Source organism: Leopardus geoffroyi, chromosome B3 (assembly GCF_018350155.1).
Source record: "Leopardus geoffroyi isolate Oge1 chromosome B3, O.geoffroyi_Oge1_pat1.0, whole genome shotgun sequence".
In the NCBI taxonomy this organism is placed as follows: Eukaryota; Metazoa; Chordata; class Mammalia; order Carnivora; family Felidae; genus Leopardus; species Leopardus geoffroyi.
Genome location: NC_059337.1, coordinates 68,370,423 through 68,389,997, shown reverse-complemented (window position 1 = coordinate 68,389,997; position 19,575 = coordinate 68,370,423). Strand labels below are relative to the sequence as shown.

Sequence of the window (19,575 nt, the reverse complement as noted above, 5' to 3'; positions counted from 1 at the left end):
AAGCGGAGAGGGACTGGGAAGATGGGCAAAGTGAATAAACGGGAGTGGGAGATACAGGCTTCCAGTTACGAAGTGAATAAGTCACTGGAATAAAAGGCACAACATAAGGAATATAGTCAGTGCTTTGTGATAGCATCGTATGGTGACAGATAGTAGCTGTACTTGGGGAGAGCATAGTATAATGTGTAGAGATGTTGAAGCACTGTGTTGTACACATGAAATTAATGTAACATCATGTGTGAACTAAAATAAAAAACGAGAATACTTAGGAGCGCCTGGCTGGTTTCGGCTCAGTTCATGATCTCGTGATTCATGGGACTGAGCCCCATGCTAGGCTCTGTGCGGACAGCTTGGGATTCTCTCTCTCTCTCTCCCTCCCCCTCTCCCTCTCCCTCTCCCCCTCCCTTTCTCCCCCTCTCCCCCTCCCTCTCTCCCCCTCTCCCCCTGCCCTGCTCTCTCTCTCTTTTGCTCTCTCTCTCAAAATAATTAACTTAAAAAAATGAAAATACCTAGAAAAAATTATAGAAACTCAATATAAATTCCCTTTCACAATCTGAGGCACTGATCTTTTGATTATCTTTAAGCTGTTGTAAAAGGATCTAACACTCTGCATTCTTTTCCACTTTATAGATCAGCCTTAAAATGGAATAGACTATACTTTAAAAAATTTTTTTTCTAATATTTATTTTTGAGAGAGAGAGACAGAGCATGAGCTGGGGAGGGACAGAGAGAGAAGGAGACACAATCTGAAGCAGGCGCCAGGCTCTGAGTGGTCAATACAGACCCCAACACAGGGCTCGAACTCACAGACCATTAGATCATGACCTGAGCTGAAACCAGATACCCAACCAACTGAGCCACCCAGGTGCCCTTGGATGGACTATACTTTTAAGATAACGTACCTCAGCGTGCCTGGGTGGCTCAGTCGGTTAAGTGTCCAACTTCGGCTCGAGCCATGCTCTTGCGGTTTGTGGGTTCGAGCCCCACGTTGGGCTCTGTGTTGATAGCCCAGAACCTGGAGCCTGGTTCAGATTTGGTATTTCCCTCTCTCTCTACCCCTCCCCCACTCATGCTCTGTCTCTCTCTCTCTCTCTCTCTCAAAAATAAACAATAAAAAAATGTTTTTAAAAAGACAACATACCCTTAAAATCAACAACTTGATTTTATATATCTTAAATATATAGCTTATTTAGCCTGAATGATCTATATTGGAATTGTCTGGGATATAGCTATGATTCCGATATGAAAGAAAAATAACTTGTCCTACAAAAAAAAATTAAAATATTTACTCTCTGGCCATTGCAGAAAACCTTTGCTAACCCTGGCTATAGTTGATTGAGAGTCACTAAAAGGTTTCAAGAAGGGAAGTGACATTCTCAGAGTTATACATTACCAATTGAGACTGCACTCATCAGTAGGATGGAGTGGGGGAGGAAGATCAATTAGAAGGCTAGTTCAGTAGTCTGGGATCTCATCCCTTGACTCCCTGACTTGTCACACTAGCCTTAAAGCAAGTCTCCCAACCAAAACGTTGAAGCTTAGAGAGTTCAGGCGGGCAGCAACAATGAGTGAAGTGCACTGAGTGTAAGAAAGTCATCTGTGCGGACAAGCTGGTAGATGGCACCGCCTGACCACCTCAGGACTGCCATACACCAGCAAGTGACAGGAAGCGCCACACACTGAGAGGCTGAGGTGCAGAGATGCCACTCTGTTGCTGTGCCTTCCAGTTGTGTAAGAGAGGTCAGAACGCTGACTTATTATGTGAAGTCTCTGCATTTAAGAATGTTAGCAACTGAATTCAAAGTTACTTAAACCTCCTGTGGCTGATGAAAACTGAATCTCAGTTTATTTAAACCCTCTAAAGTTGATCACACTGCAAGACCTCTGCTTTGCAGTCTCTTCCCACGTGATTTCTAAAACCCTGATTCTGTGTCAGTTTCCTATGAGAAAGTCTGAGTGGTCTAGACAGAAGGCCAAACCAGTCACGGCATTCCTTAAGTCAGAGCCTAATCCAGACCAAGACCTTAACTCTCTTCAATTCTCTAAAGGCTGAAAGAGGTGCAGAATCTGCAGGAGAAAAGTTGGAAGCTAGCAAAGATTGGTTCGTGAGATTTCTGGAAAGAAATCATCTCCATAACTTAAAAGTATGAGGTGAAGTAGCAAGGGCTGATGTGGAAGCTATAGCAAGTTATCTAGAAGAGCTAGCTGAGATCATTAATGAAGGTGGCTATGCTAAACCACAAGTTTTGAATGTAGGCAACAATCTTCTGTTGGAAAAAAAGATGCCATCTAGAACTTTGATAGCTTGAGAAGAAAAGTCAGTACCTGGCTTCAAAGCAGAAACTGACTCTCTTGTTGGGGGCTTATGCAGTTGGTGACTCTAAGTTGAAGGCGATGTTCACTTACCATTCTGAACATCCTAGGACCCTTAAGAACTGTGCCATATCTGCTCTATCTGTGCTCTATAAATGGAACAACAAAGCCTGGATGATAGCACATCTTTTAACAAAATGGTTTGCTGAATATTTTAAGCCTGCCATTGAGACGTACTGCTTAGAAAAAAAGATTCCTTTAAAAATATGACTGTTCGTTGACAGTTCACGCGGTCACTCAAGAGCTCTGATGGAGATGTACACTGAGATGAATGTTGTTTTCATACCTGCTAACATAACATCCATTCTGCAGCCCATGGATGAAGGAGTCATTTCAACTTCCAAGTTTTATTATTTAAGAAATATATGTTATAAGTCTTTAGCTGTCATAGATAGCTGAGGGATCTGGAGAAAGTATACTGAAAACTTTCTGGAAGGGATTCATTTTCTAGATGTCATTAAGAACATTCATGATTCATGGAAAGAAGTCAAAATATCAACATGAACAGGAGTTTGGAAGAAGTTGATTCCTGCCCTCATGGATGACTTTGAGGATTCAAGACTTCAGTGGAGGAAGCTGCTGAAAATTTGGTGGAAATAGCAAGAGAACTAGAACTAAAAGTGGAGCCTGAAGATGTGACTGAATGGCTGCAATCTCATGATAGAGTTTTAATACATGAGGAGTTGCTTCTTTCGGATGAGCAAAGAAAGTGTTTTTTGAGATGGAATCTACTTTTGAAAAAAATCATGTGAAGATTGTTGAAATGACAACTAAGGATTTAGAAAATTATGTAACCTTAGTTGATAAAATGACAGCAAGGCTCGAGAGGATTTGATTCAACTTTGGAAGAAGTTCTACTGTGGGTAAAATGCTATCAAACAGCATTGCATGCTACAGAGAAGCCATCCATGAAAAGAAGAGTCAGTTGATGTAGCAGACTTCATTGTTGTCTTATTTTAAAAAATTGCCACAGCCACCCAACCCTCAGCAATTACTACCTTGGTCAGTCAGTGGCCATCAACCTTGAAGCAAGACCCTCCACCAGCAAAAAGATTACAGTTCACTGGAAGCTCAGATGGTTAGCATGTTTTAGCAATAAAGTATTATTTAATTAAGATATGTACATTTTTTAGACGTAATGTTATCCCTCAATAGACTGAAGTATAGTGTAAACGCAACTTTAATTTTCATTGTGGAGCCAAAAAATTCATGTGACTCTCTTTATTGCAACATTCGCTTATTACAGTGGTGTTGAACAAAACCTGCAGTATCTCCAAGGTATGCCTGTAGCTTCTCTTATTTTATTTGGTTGAGAAATTTTTGCCATACCTACACCAAAGTTGAGCTTCTAGATAGGACTTTTGGAATCTGTGTTCAGATCTGAAAAATTAGAGTGAATTCTTTGGTTTGCTTTCAGGACACATCTTAATGATATTCCTGTGAGATAATACTTTGTCAATAACACCACCTACTTCACGTGTAGTCAGAAATTGTTGTCATGCATTCTTAAGAAGTTCCTTTACCTCTATGATGGGAGATTCCACAATGGCTATCCTTTATTGGCCATTTGCTCTATACCTGGTATACTGTTTTGCATATATTCATTTAATCTTCACAATAATAAGATGTGGTTGATTTTTTTTTTATTTTTTTTAACGTTTATTTATTTTTGAGACAGAGACAGAACGTGAACGGGGGAAGGTCAGAGAGAGGGAGACACAGAATCTGAAACAGGCTCCGGGCTCTGAGCTGTCAGCACAGAGCCCGATGCGGGGCTCGAACTCACGGACCGTGAGATCATGACCTGAGCCGAAGTCAGACGCTTAACCGACTGAGCCACCCAGGCGCCCCCAAGATGTGGTTGATTTTAATCTCAATTTTATAGATAAAGAAACTGAAACTGAAATTTAGAAAAGTCGATTAACTTGCTCTAAGTCTTCTAATAACTGCCAGAGTTAGAATTGGAATCAAGTCTAGCTGATGCTGAAGCTCCTTGCACCAAGCTGTGTCTTCTCCCAATCCTTTGTGACTTTCAAGAATACCCTTTGAAAAGGAGATGATAAAATGGAAGGTGAATGTTTGGAGAAGAGCAGGGTGGAATCACTGAGATCAGAGTTGTCCTGGGAAGTCCAGGGTGTATGTGACTGCCTGTAGTCTATAGAGCAGCCACTGAGCAGTAGTAAAAGGTTTGCAGTGGGGAAAGAACCTTAGGTTGGCTCCTCTCCTTCCTGCCTCCACACCCCCAACCGCTACCATTGCCCCGACACCCAGAGAACATGGAGAGAGGCTCCAAGGGATCTGGGCGTTGGGGAAGGGCATTGCTGAGCAGGAGCATGGTAGAAGCCCAACTTTGAAGCAAGAGACCAGAATTCTCAACGGGAAAATGAACTACTAAAGCAAAAGATGACCCCCAAAAGCTCCCTAGAAGGTAGGGGGCATGGAGGGAAATAGTAACTCCAAACCATTTCATTGAAACAGTCACTGATGGGTGTGCTTTTTGAAAGCAAATCTTTCTGGAGAGAAGCCAAGAAGAGAAGATTCTGCAAACTGGGACCTCATTACAGCACCATCATCTTGGTTTGCAAATGCCCTACTAGTCGGAGTCTCCAATGCAGTCTGACCTGGATTTGATCCTTTCAGCGCATTCTCTTCTTGTGCGGGTACAGTCTTAGTTACTGCTGCAAACACAGATGTTTAGTGCGTGGTGTGGCGTATACACTCAGACCTATGTCAGCGTTGAGAAGCGTCCATTCCTGGGCAGCTCTGAAGATGTATTTCTTAGGCTATATAAATCACTACTCATCTTTGTCTCATTTTTATTTCTTTTCTGATGCTCAGGTCAGCATGTTGAATTCATCGTAACTAACTTGTGCATGTGGGCAGAGAGATTGGATTACTAACCATGTGTTTTAAGTAAATTGTGTAAAATTAGCTAAGTAAAGAAGTAAGGCACTCAACTATTTCTTTGATATTAAGCAAGTATGTGAGTAATATTGAGCAAAAGATTTTTATCGGAGGCCCTAAAGAAAAAGCACATTCAATTTTTTTTAATGTTTGGGTTGCTGGATCTTTACTTAATCTTTAAAAAATATTTTTGAAAAAATTTTGAAAATAAAGAAACATACAAAAGATAATACAACACACCCATATTCCCACCACGTGGAAGTAGCTATTAACATTTTGCCACATATTCAATATTTTGTAATTTAAAAAATGAAGCATTACAGATAAAAGTGAAATTTTATTTGACATGTTACCTCCCAATGCCATTCTCGTCTTCCATGTTACTAGTGATAAACTCTATCATGAAACCAGTGAGTGGCTTTCCACTCTCTGTATACATACAGGCAGATGTTTGTATGTATGTTTATACACACATGCAGGCATCTATGAACAATATGGTTTTGCGGGTACTGTTTACATATGTGCACAGTGTAGCAGACTGCACGCTTGGTAGCAACAGTAGGAAACCTATAGTGAGTGATTATGCTGTGCCTGGAGCTGCGCAAGAGAGAGTCTCCATCCTTTCAGTGACTCTTTGCAGCAGCACTGTTGTTGTTATCCTCCTTTTAGAAAATGAAGGTGCACAGAGAGGTTACTTGCCCAGGGTCACACAGCTGATTAATGGTGGGGCTAAGAATTAGTCCCACCATCACGGTCTGGAGCCCGAGCCCTTGACCATCATGCTAGATGGCCTCTTCGCTGTATGACTCTGCAGAATTCTTCACTCTCTCAATACCATGTTTTGGATATCTGTAATTGTTGATTTTGTAAATCTGGTTTATTCCTTTTCACAGTTATACCATACTCCGTTAAGTGAGTATAGTATATAAGCAGCATTGCATGGGGGTCAGGACCTGTAAAATAGGAATAGTGAAAATATCTACCTCACAAGGCTGGGTGAGAATTAAATGGTTTAATTCAAATAAAGCAGGTAGGGTAGTACATGGTACCGAGCAAGCATCCGATAAATGTTAGCTGGTATTACTTGCTATTATCATCTATCCATTATTCTAATGAACATAATCACTAGGTTGTTTCCGGTTTTTCATTATTGCATATATTGCTCCAGAGAAAGCCCTGTGTCTGTATATGAAGGTTTCATTTGGTTATCTCCCTAGAAGAGGAATTGATGACTCGTAGGGAGTGCATGTTCCCAGTTAAACCTGGTATTGCCAGAGCCAGCTATACTAATCTCCACTCCTCCCTAAATGCACTGTGCAGAGGTTCCCTTTTCCCCACAGCCTCAGTAAGAGTTGATATTATCTGACTGCTGGATGTGCAAATTTGATGACATAATTCATATACTATGAAGTCCACCCTTGTTAAAGTGTGCAATTCAGTAGTTTTTAATATCTTCCCCAGTATGTGCATCCATCACAACTACCTAATTCTAAGAGAAACCCCTTAACCCATTAGCAGTCATCTCCACTGTCCCCCATGCCGACCCCTACTTGCTCATCTGCTTTCTTTCTCTGTAGATTTGCCTACTCTGGACATTTCCTATAAGTGGAATCGTGTGCTTTGTGGATTGTCGAGGTTCATCCGTGCTGTATGTAGCATGTATCAGCACTTCACTCTTTTTCACGGCCCAGCAGTACTCCACTGTGTGAACGTACTGCATTTTGTTCGTCTGTTTCGGTTGTTTCTACCCCTGGCCATTATGGATAACATTGCTATAAACATTTATATGAAAATTTTGGTATGAACATATATTTTCCTTGTCTTGGATATACATACATATTTATATACCCAGCCATGGAATTGCTTGGTCCTTTGGTAACTATGCTTACCATATTGAGAAACTGACAAAGTGGCTGCACCATTTTGCAGTCCCTTCAGCCATGTCTGAGGGCTCCAATTTCTCCACATCCATACTTCTGACATTTGCTACTTTCTTTTTAATTCTCACCATCCTAGGGGATATGCAAATATCTCGTGGTTTTGATTAGCATTGCCCTGATGACTAATGATATTGAGCATGTTTTCATCGGCTTAGTAGCCTTCGTATGTCATCTTTGGCCTATTTTTTTCATTGGGCAGTTTGCCTTTTTATTGGAGTTATTGGAGTTCTCCGTGTGTGTGTGTGTGTGTGTGTGTGTGTGTGTGTGTGTGTGTGTGTATTCTGAATATAGGTCCCTTATCAGATACATGATTTACAAATATTTTCTTCCATCTTGTGGGTTGTCTTTTCACTTTCTTGATATGAATTGGCATATTTTTAATATTTGTAGTTTTCATATGTTTCCTCAAACTTGAGTTTTCAAAGTTGTCTATTATCTGCTGACTGGATCACAAGCCAGAGAGCCCACGTAAGTGTCTACTCAGAGTAAAGTGTATGCATGTAGTATTCCCCAGATCAGAAGATGCTCCTGCATTGGTCACAGAAACAGACTTTCTGAAGTCATCTATGTGAGCCTCTCAGCCAGTGAAGGAAAGTCAGTTTTAATAACATAGAAAACATGCCTTCACACCTAATTAGTGTTTGAATTTGATAATCAAAGGCACTGAGAAACCATTCCTTGTATTTCCAAACTGCCAGTTGGTTAAAATTCAAAAGCATTTGGATTCCTGTTTAACCTGGCCTCTTCCTTTTTTTTTCTTTCTCCTCCTCCTCTCTTCACCTCCTCCTCCCTCCACCCTCCCTGTTTTGATTTCAGATTGAAAATGGCTCAGGAATCCGTCAGCAAGTTGACGTCAGAGAAGAAAGTGGAGACGAAGAAAATCAATCCCACAGCTAGTCTGGTGAGATGCATTTTTCAGCCTAACCTCAAGATTTTTCATTATAACTGAGGTGTATCCAGGAATGTGTCTGAATTTAAAGGACAAAACTCAGAGGAATGAGCAGTATCCAGATTCTCAGTCCCCATCGCAGATTAGTTTTAGGTAAGAAAGAATATAGGGGAGCAGGGAGCGAGGAGCAAAACACAGTTTCTTGTGTTCTCCCAGCAGACTCAACAAAGATGGTTTCCTGGTGGAGCAAATTTAGTCACTTGCCATTTTACACCCTTCCACACCCCATGCCGACATCCCCCTTATCTTGAAGCGCCTTTGTCCCAAAATGTTGAGGCATTTAAGAAAGGGGTAGAGATTATGCTCTTTAGATAACTGGGAAAAGCAAGATGCAAAAAGATACAGCCTACCTAGGATCACTTCCCAAATGGATAACAAAAACCTGGCACAGAGTCTTGGTGCCTGACATCCTCCCTGGCCTTGAAACTTGGAGTCTAGTCTGTGAGGGGAAATTGTCCTCCATAGTCCCATTCGGGAAGGTTCACAATGTAGCTCCACCTATACGTTAGAAACAGTAGTCAGAATAGCTAAATGGTTAGGAACTCAAGGTGTTAGGGTTCAAATCCCAGCTTAGCCACTTACTAGTTGTAAAACCTGAGTGAAATCACTTTGCTTCTTTCTTTTTGGTAAAAAGAGAGAAATAATACTTCTTTTGCTTTAGGGTTATCTTGAGGAAACTGAGAGATGTACAAAGTGCCTGATAATAAGAGCTTAAAAATGTTAGCTGTTTTTCTTGTCATTACAAATTTTGGCAGCATTAGTTGGCCCTGCCCTGGAGAACAGCAATGAGTGTTCTCTCTTCAAGAGAACACTCTCCTCAGTTTGATTTTCAGACCCTACCTTCTCTGTCTCCTAGTGTCCCACAGCTACTCATTTTTATCCTTTTCAGGTACTTGTACCATTTGCCAGCTACTTAAAATTTTTTGGCCATCTAAGTGAAATTTCAGTTACTAAAGCAAGATTTCTTACATTGATTGATTGTGGTATCTCTCATAACAACCCTATCAGGAGCTAAATGAATGTTGGGTGAGAAGTGGGGAAGTCAGAGTCATCGGACTCGATCAGGGAAAGCCTCAGTTAGAGCACATAGCTCCCCCCCGCCGAATGGGCACATCCTCTGTGCCCATTTGACAACGTATTCATTACCTGCACTTGTATGATTTTTGGTGGCAGTGAGCTCAACCCTGATTTTTGTCTTCCTCCTTGGTCAGCCTCTACCCCTTTCACCAGCCCTCTTGTTTGGGCCTCTGTCTTAACTTTTACAGCCAAACCTTATTTCTAGAGGCACAGAATGGATTCAGCCCTGTCAGTGGGTTTAGTGTGGAAATTTTTTTAATAGGTGACCTCCACTGTGAGTTAGCTCCTAGTTGTGATCTTCAACTTGTCTTTTGTTGTTGTTTATTTGGGTGGAAATTAGGCAAGAGCTTGCAAACTGATTCCTTATTCAACTTCATAGGTCAAAGTTGAGTTCCAAACACAGGATGGGTGTTTAGAAATCACCAGCGTAAGTTTACATGTAGGCCAGTTTAGTAATTCAGTGCGTCGCATCTCATAGATCACAAGCAGATGAGGATCTGCTCCCAAGAGGCCTCTCTGTGCAAAACAGTACACCTCTTCCATTTCTTTTTTTTAGCCTTTTGTTTGCCCACCTGAAGAGCAGACAGACCCATTCTCACTATGCTTAGTATTTTACTCCTCTGAGGTCCTAGAAACAGTGAGGGCCCATGTTCTGTTGTGTGGTTTCTTATTTGTATTCATATCTTGCCAGTGCACTTTGATGTCCTTCTTTAGAAGGCTGTCCCTGGGAAGGAAGCTCTGGGGGAGCAGAGAAGAACATCCATGGCAAATAGGAGCTTCCTCCCTGCTGTGTGGATTAAATCTGCTCATCTTCCCTTCTACACGGCCTTTGTTTAGTATTGCCAAGTTGACTGTGTGCAGATGGTTTCAACTTGGAAATGGTGATTTGTTTCATATCTAGCCTCTTCAGAAACGATTTCGTAGGCATTCCCTATTTCCATGAATAGACTGAGCATTGGGGTAGGAGGAGTCTTTGAGTGACACTGCAACGTTAGGACCTTTGTCACAGAGGAAGAGAACAGCGCAGCCTAGCATGGTGAAAGGTCAGTATTTTAGGTGGATGTAATTGATTGATTAGCTGGTTATTCATTGTTTGTTTTTGGAAAGTAACGGTAACAGGGTGGGAGGAGTAGGTAACTGAGGATTTCCGGAAAGAGGGATAGAATGACTCACATTTCTCGGGCATTGAGTACAACACTGTTCATCATTTTAGACCAACGCTTTGAGAAATTTACCGAAATCTGAGAAAGATAAAAATTTAGAAAAAAGAATGATAATAAACTCATTTTTCCCCCTCAAAAAACAGAAGGAAAGACTGCGTCAGAAGGAAGCCAGTGTGACCACCAACTAATACGGAGACGTATGAAAATGATGGCAACGCGATGTATTTTCTTTCATGGTCCTTTGCAACACCGGTGCTGCAGGAAGTTCTTGAAAGATACGTCACCAAATGTTTGTTTTGCTCATCTCTTTCTGAGGTCATTGCAGTGAGCACCCCGTGCCTTTTTAAGGAAGTCCCCTGTTAGGCCACAGGAACAATGAGAAACTGTTTACAGGACCATTGCAGGAATATTGATTATTGTCTCTTTAGAGGTCCAGAGTCACTCCATTACAGGACCAGAAGAAATACCAAGATTTTCCAAGTATCTTTAAAAGCGGTGATTTCAAGCTTTCTAACCGAAGCTTGATATATATAAACTCGTGACAGAAGAAAAGGATCTTTTATGACAGTTGCCGTGCAAGAACTTAAGCCTTGATCTTTGCATACTGCTGCTTTGACAATTGATCTTAATTTTCATCCTGTTCCAGGAAGATCCTGAAGCACCTTTCTCACCAAAAATGTGGAGCTTACCAAAACTATATTTAAGAGGTCCCAGACTATGTATTTTCCAGAAGAGAGAAATGGTTATTTGTTTGTTGTTGTTGTTGTTGTTGTTGTTGTTGTTGTTTTTATTCATATAATTGAAAGGATAGAAGATGGAATTATACATGGGTGGAAAAGAAATTATGATACAAGGAGTTGACATCAGCTATTAAGCAAGACCCATTCTTTTGTTTTTATAGAAGCTTGCTGTGGTTTCCTTGCCCAGCAGAAATTCTGCACCCTAACTTCTGGAAAAAACAGGGATAACCAAGCCAGCACAGGCTTGGAGGTCAAAGTACCTGCTTGGGCAAGCGATCCAGTAACAGCAGACTTGACATTTCAGACTGTTTGTGAGTGGATAAGGCCACGGTGACATTGAGCTCAGCTCTGCATCGTGTTCTGGGACTGTGTGCATGTGGCTGTACCTCTCCCACCAACCTCAGGAGGCAGTTTCCAGACAGGAGAGCAAATGCTACTTTCAGTCTTTCACTATGACCTCAACCAACAGGCCTGTGACCTAGGCTGTAGCAAGAGTCTTTGATGTCAAAAAAATTAAGAGCATAAAAAAAGTTCTTTACATCAAAATGAAAAGAAGATGATTACATTAATATTAAGCTTTGAGTGGAATATCACACACAGGCAGCTCTTTCTGACCCTGGGAGCCCATAAGACCACTACCCTTTGAGTCATAAGGGAAATGATCTTGGATCTCTCCCCTGCTGCTTTTTTCCTTATGCCACCTCTCTTTGAATCTATCTTGTGAGAGGAGAAGAGAAAGGACTGGATGTGAATTGAGAATAATATCAAAGACTATCCATTTTGGGCCTTGAAGGGAAAGAGGTCTAAGCCTTCTCCTTCAGTTGGTGGAGGACAGTCTAGAGGGGGGTGAGAACCTTAAAACCCTTCCTGATCGGGCTGCCATCTGTAGCCTTGCCCCTTAACCCAGGCTCTTCCCAGAACCTCTCAACTTGCTAGGTGCCTGAGTGTCCACCCAGGACTGCCTGCCAATCATCAGCCCCCTCAGGGACCCCCTAATATAATCAGCTAATTAAATCAGTACTGTATCCTAATATAACGCAGTCAGGATCAAATCAAATCACAGAAGCCATATTTGTTCAGGTGCTAACCACCTTCTCTAATAATTCAAAAGAAAGGAAAATGGGAGCACGGTTGGGGTTTTTCGTTTGTTTTTGTTTTTCCGATTCAAAATAAGAGATGAGACTAGCAAAACCAAAAGGCTGGTAAAGAACTTCCATTACTAAAAGGAGTTGCTTATGAGCAAGAAACTTTTCATGCTGCTTTCTTATGTTGTTTCTGTTCATTTTCACTTAACGCTGAAGAAAATCTAAGGAATTCATCGATTTAAAACAAATTCCACTTACAGTCATCCTGTGCCCTGTGACATTCCTTCTAGTATTATCGTGCAAAAGAAAAGTGCCTGTTTTGTCCTTGCCTTGGGGATCAACTTTGAGTTCAGTGAGATCACGTCTAGATCCTCATGGGTCCCCACAGAGTTGATGAACGAGAGCAGCAGGGACTTTCAATGGAGTCACTGTGGTCCACTTCAGGTCTCTAAGGAAGATGCTCACAAGAAAATCACTGACAGTAAACAGGACTGTCACTATGGCCACACAACCCTGTAAGAACATGCTCTCAGGGAACCAATGCTGAAGAAGGAGAAGTGGAAACATTTAATGTGATACACAAATGCAGCCCAAGTTGGATTCAATCCACATGGACGGAGTCGAATTGGCAGTAAAATACCTATTTCTAAAGATTGTACTTTGCCTGCTCTGTTGGGGAAACCTGGTGATTCTGTCACACTACTCAAATATAGTAAGTTATTGTATCAAGACACTAGGTCAGAATCTCCATTATTCTCACCCATTTTCAATCCTGCATTTTGTATCTGGATGCCGCCTCCCAAGTTCACACATGTACTGTGGTGTTGGCACAGCCTTTGTTTCTAACGTTAAGTTGATGCTCAGTAAAGGTTTGCAAGAGCTTGTTCAAGTTGGGCCATCTAAAATAACCTGGAGCCCCTTGAAATAATCCCCCTAAAATGCAACTGAGATGATGTTAAATGCAACTTTTCATGGAGAGAAAGTGGTTAGTGCACCGCTTATGCAGCTTGAGCATTTTAGGCATGCGGTGTAAGTGGCTTTTCTAAGCACAGCCTTCCCCAAACTAGAGGGAGAGTGGCCAGTGTTGCTACTCTATGTTTAAACAGATCTCATACCCAACTTTAGTAGTCAGATTCTGACAAACCTTGACTTATAAGCAACATCATCTCTTCCTAGCCAAGAGTCATTACATCTGAGAGCATAGTTGGTTGGATCACAGCTTGGTTTCTTGCATGAGTAACCTGCAATCCTCATCTAGCATACAAGTATATCATATATTACACTAAAGCATGGTATAAACATGTCAGGTAAAAGGCATCAGGCCTGTGAGGTGTCAAAGATCAGGTTATAAGGGGGTGTGCTGTATGGCTTTTAACACAAGAGGCAGCTTAACAATTGGGGTGGGGAGGGGCACGGAAAGGGAAAAGTGTAGCCAAGCAGAAATAGATGATTATGATGATGACGGACCTGCTGCCTTTTGAATCCTTAAGTTGACACCTATGATGTCTCTTCAAATGCCCACTGCAAGTACTTAGGAATAATGAAAAAAAGTATTTCTGAAATCTGGGAAGTAGAATAAGGAAACTCGGTGGTGGAAAGGTGTACTAGCCAAAACAAACTGGCAGCATGGTCAAGGAACCAATTGCCAGATTGGGTGCTAGACTTGGACCCCTGCCTGTCCCCCAATAAGCACAAGTACTGAGGCCCCCTTTGGCACCTCTTTTTTTTTCCTAAGAACCATAAGGAAAGGCATTTCCTAAATGAAAAGCTTATATGCTGCTGGTGAAGAAACTGGAAAAACTGAAGGAAGGAATAAAACTCTGTGGTGGTATTGGAAACCTTCCACAAGATATGGAAGTCATTGCTATGGTTCTTGCAAGGACCATGATTGGACGTAGCAGGAGAGACGTGTTATTTTTGGTAAATATTTGCCTGTTGGCCTGGGATTGTACATCTCTCCATAGATTATACTGTATGCAGTGGGGGCCTTTTCATTTTAATTATTGCTTTCATGAATATTGTATTTTCTCACTTTCGTTTTTGCTTTTCCTTTGCCTGATGTCATGGACACAGATCATTGCACACAGCATTGCATGCAGCAGCATGACAGACAGCATCTAATCCGAATATCAAGGGGAATTAGCAGTGCAGACCTGTGAGCTTTCCCAGTAACCAGACTGTAATGTTAACAGGGAAAATTCTTCATCCCCCAACATCTTAAATCGGCTTATTTTGTAGTACTCTTCCCTCCCTCAAACAAAGATAAAACCAACGTGGGGCTTTCTGTGTTGAGCAGAGGAAAGAAGTCCAAAATATACAGCTTCCCCCCCCCAAAAAAAAATCCAAATATCAAATATTATCATTTTATAAAGCAGTTTAGATTTGTGCATAATTTTCTTTGATTCTGCCTGTTCTAATCAGAAAAAAAAATGACTGAAAGCTGGAAAGGAAAGAAAAAGCATCAGCAGATTTGGTAATCCACAAATTAGTTTATTAGTTTCTAAAACACACACAAAATGGACATACTGTAAGTTCCAGTGTTGTGGAATTCCTGAGCACAAAAACTTGGAACAGCTGTGAGAGCTGATGAGTGTGGACAGAGTAAGAGCTGTCTGTGGCCTGCTTGAGACTTTTGCCTCAACCAGGCAATTTTTAGAGTGTGGATTCAAAAGAGTGTAGGATTGCCCTGAATAGTTTTTTAAAAGCCACATACAAGGAGAAGTAGTGTGATCCAATGGAAGAAGTAGCCAGACCATTACAACACCCTTAGTCTGGGTTCTCTTTAGAGCAGTTGATAAATGTGTGGAACATCTGGAAGGTCGTCAAAACCACATTTCATATATTAGATATCCTACCTTTAGGAACAATTCAGCTGAAGAAAGCAAACTGAATAAAGAAATGAACTCTCATTCATGTCAGCTACTTTGTCATCATGAAGAAGTCTGCAACACAAGAGAAGTCTTGCAGCCAAACTGATAGTATTCAATATTTGAAAACTCTGAATCATTTTTAGCCTTTCCAAAATGCTAGTTACTTGTTGGGTATATTTACATTTTCTACCTATAGAGAAATCTAGCCACTTGGAAACTTCTCTGTTGTTGGTGCAAAAATCACTTAAAGGAAAGCACCTTCAGAAACTGGCCTCAGCATAGCTGGCTGCTGCAGACTTGCCTAACAGTATTTACAACCCCATCAGCAATTGAATCCAGGCATAACTAGGCTCTGTTACTCACAGCTGTATGTGACCGAGAGGCCCATTTTGTGGCATTGCTGCACACCCGTCGGTTGTTGACACCTTATTAGAGGCACTGAATGTTAGTTTCACAATTCTTTATTTTCCTTCCCAAGGAGTGGGCAATCTACCAAACCCTCCCAAATCGACTCTTTGCTGGGAAGTAGTGAATTCAAGAGCATTTTAACATGCAAGAGTGAAGCCAGTTCAGTAGCCTTATTTGTGCCAAGACTTTTAATCAACACTGTGATATAAACCTAGCATTTGGGAAATTTGTGTAGTTGACAACTTAATTGGAAACGTGAAGATATTAAAATGGCAGCTAGCTAACTCTGTCTCTCAAAGCCCCCATGCAGCTTCTACCAATAGAGACATTAAGGAAGCAAATCAAGCCTCATTCAGCAGGCCAGCTGTCCTTAAGTAGAGCTTATCAGGTTCTTTTCCCCTCTACTCCAGCCCCTCTCTCAACCAGCCTGGTGATAACCAGTAACACAAAAAACCTTTTCCTTGTCATCGTCTCCTCTAATGGTTCACTTCAGTCTAGAGCTCGGATGAACTCTGAACGTCATTGCATATTACATCTATGAAGTACTTGTTCATAAACATCATTTCCATTCTATGATCTGGGGAAGACAGACTTAATCTCATTTTTTTTAAATAGGAAAGTTGTAGCTAATGACATTAATTTATCCTTCTGCATTCCATCTATGCTCATAAAATTTTCTGTTTTTTTTTTTAAATCTTCTCTCAAGCACCTGTCTGCCTCTTTTTCTAAAAGCTAATCCAAATACTTCTGTGAGCTAGTTTTTTTTATGCTTTGTGTGAAATTTGATAGCATTGGGCTAGCAAAATGCAAATGAGCCCATAATTTCCAGCCAGAAATTCACCTCCAAAGAATTTGGCATTCTTCTCCATGGAGTAAACAAGCTTCTAATATATTTAGGCTATTTTGTAGGCTGAGCATTTCCCTAAATTCTACCTGTGCAGATACCAAGGGGGACTCTACTCTGTCTTTGAAACTGTAGGGATGTCATACGAGAGAATGAATATTCCTCCCCACACATAGTGAGAGCCGCCAATATGTTATCTTATGCTTATACTGAGTATAAGCATAAGATCTCTTCCAGAGCTTACTTCTATTCTTGTCTCATGAAACAAGTGTGTTTTTGTTTATTCATCTGGGTCAGCTTTCCAAAATGAAAGGCTAGTCCCATGGACATCTGAGTATCCAGGGAAATTGCTCTCTACCTCCCTATGGCATGGACAATAAATGTGTTCAGGAACAGACAACTCTCTGGTAACTCTTGGGATGGATTTTGAATTCCAGGTTTCTAGACAATGCATAAAAATGGGTAAAGAGCATTTGAAAATTGTACTACTCTTCCCAATTAGAGGCTGGAAGGAGATTCAAAATCATTACATTTTAGATGGGTTTGAGTGAACTATAAACAGCTCATTGTTTTTCCCTTTCTTCTTGGCAACTTGTCCCCAACTGTAATCTTACTTTTCATATCTGACCAACAAGGTGTAAAAAAGGCGATTTCAGCCCCACTGAGACCGCACTCTGCGTAATCCTCCAAAGACATCCATTTCCTTTGGAAACAAATCTGTGAATGAGGGGGAAGGTGGTGCAATTCTCCTATTTGTCCGGAGTGACACATGGGATTTTGGGGTCCAGCACCAAAAGGATAGGTTTATATGAAATCATTAATTTTTCAATTCTGTAATTCTTCAGTTTCTCAAGGCACAAAAAATACTCTACTGTTAGCAAAAGGTACAATCTTCAGCAAATATAAGCATTAGGAAAAAAGAACTCCCCTTTAAAGAAGCAATCTAAGATACTCCTAAAAAGGCAGAAACTTTTAAAATTAGAAATTGAATAATTTTTGAGAGAAAACATGTCACTGATTCACCATAGTTTTTTCCTCTTGTTGATTTTTCATTTAGACTAGCGTGGGAAGCAGGGTGCCCTGGACTTTGATTTAGGGTATCGTGCTTTGGCCAGGAAAATCAGCATCAAGCTGCATGCCCAGAACCTAAGTGAAATCAGTCAGCTTCCTAATAGGAATCAGGCCTAACAAATGGAGGTTATTTCAAGTCCTTTAGGGCTTAATTTTCTTAGTGACACCCTGGACCCCAGATGCTGCTTCCTAAAATGCATTTGATGTATGAGGTTGTGTCTCCTATGGCCTTGGGACATTGCAAGCGATGGGTTGTGGGAGAAGAGCAGGAGATGGGAGGAAGGAATATTTGAACAGGGCCAAGAGGCAATGTTTTGCTGATACAATGCATTGTGGAGGGGGCTGGTGATTTTTGCCATGCTTGTGTCATTGGCAGCCTTTCAGGGGAAGCTCCAGGAATCAGTATGAGGCAAATGAGAGCGCTCAATATTTTATACTCGTCAGTGGCTGACAGTGTGCTGGAAAAGCAGGTACTGTAGTGAAAGTGGCCTATGCTTGCTGAGATGACTCTTACATTTCAGAATCATTATGATGAGGCTGGCTGTGCACAGGTCTTCCTGTTTTCTCTACGCCTGTCCAAAAGTCATTTTGGCACTTAGCTTCGTTTGACTTTCCTCACCTCGATACTTGTGCTCCCGCCCACCCCCCCTCCTCCAAATCCCACAGCTTTTTCCCTGCCTTTACCTTTTCAGTTTCTGCAGGACCCAGCATTTTTACCCCCTCCGTCCCCTCAAACCCAATGCGCTGCTCCCCAGCCCTTTGGACGGGGTGCTTTGCTGTCACCAAGTGAGACACAGCGCTGTGGCTGCCTCTTGTTAATGTCAGCATCACCTCATCACTTAGGCAAAGAGGGGAAAATCCATAAAAGAGATGGAAAATACATTTCTTTTTCGTTTATTCGACTTTATTTTAAGAAGGTTGAGGGGAAGGTTCTAGTCCTTTTCAGTTTCTCAGATTGTACTTTAAAACCGTCTAATTAGGGACCATTCTTTGATAAGTTATAAATCTGCCCAGGTCACCATCTATGAGGCATAAAACCAAATTTTTGAATCCAAAGTAACTTTTCTGTGCTGCTGGACAAATTGACTTAATTCTGTGCAAACAGTTTGAATCATAGGCTTTCTATTGCCACCCCATTCTTACTACCACTCATGATCCAAACAGCTACACGAATCTGGATTAGGATGTTGACAATTTGTGGTATTTTCAGATCAACGGTAACTGTTACACTCTTAAAAGTGCTTAAAAAGAAAGTATAAGCATGTCCTAAGCAGTCAATCTTTTGACCTGGAAATATCTTGGCTTTTCTGTTTAATTAAATATTAGATCAATCTATAGATACAATCTTAATGGATTTTAAACAATAATGAAGACAGTTTGAGAAATGAGAAGGCACTTTAAAGACATGAAACCTTACATTACATGCTCTTGGATATTTTTTAACGTAATAAGCTAATTCAATTCAGGTATCTTTTCCCCTTTAAATTTTTAAAAATATGTATTTCTAATTTGTTTGCATATTTAATTTTGTCAAAGCTGAGAAATGTTCATTAGTTGGATTTGTAAATGTCATTTGCAACCAAATGAAGTATTTATTTTTAAAAAGAAAGGATGAAGGAACCAATATTGATTTGTACATAATGAAAACTTAGGTGTGTGTCTCTCTCTATATATATATATTTTCCTCCTTGACACTATTTGGTCACCATCTCAAGTGTATTTTTGTACATAATATATATTGGTTAGAACATGTAGATTGTCTATTCAAAGAATCCTATCTCTGTGATAGATTATATTTATCCTAATCTGTTGATACCTCTGTTAATTTGTTTTAAGAGATAGAACTCTATTTTTTGGAATTTGCAGAGAACTGCATTCATGGCTTCCAAATGTAAATATGATGAGGATATTTTAATAAATCTTGGTTTCATGTCTGTTGGGTGTGTTGTGCAAATTTATTTTCAGGAGACGTTTCAGGACAATCTCCCAACAGTACTCTCACGTGGTGAATGCCAGTCCTCTCTGACGCTCATTACTGCTCAAGTACAGTATTACTGAGCTGCAAGAACTGGGTCTCGGTAAGTCCATCATGTTTCCTTCTTCCTCCTCTGCCTACCCCACCAACAGTGGGCAATCTAGCTAGGCATTCAA

The 19,575-nt window shown here is 40.8% G+C and overlaps 1 protein-coding gene across 5 annotated transcripts in view; it reads left to right on the top strand.

Moving 5' to 3' along the window:
* Positions 1-19,358, top strand: part of FMN1 (formin 1) — a 436,126-nt gene extending 416,768 nt beyond the window's left edge. For all 5 annotated transcript variants that reach the window (XM_045450122.1, XM_045450119.1, XM_045450121.1 and 2 more), the window contains 2 exons: positions 8,034-8,118; positions 10,550-19,358. In XM_045450122.1, the coding sequence (XP_045306078.1) occupies positions 8,034-8,118; positions 10,550-10,594 (130 nt within the window). In that variant the 3' untranslated portion in view covers positions 10,595-19,358. The remainder of the gene's footprint in view (positions 1-8,033; positions 8,119-10,549) is intronic.
* Positions 19,359-19,575: the final 217 nt, after the last annotated feature.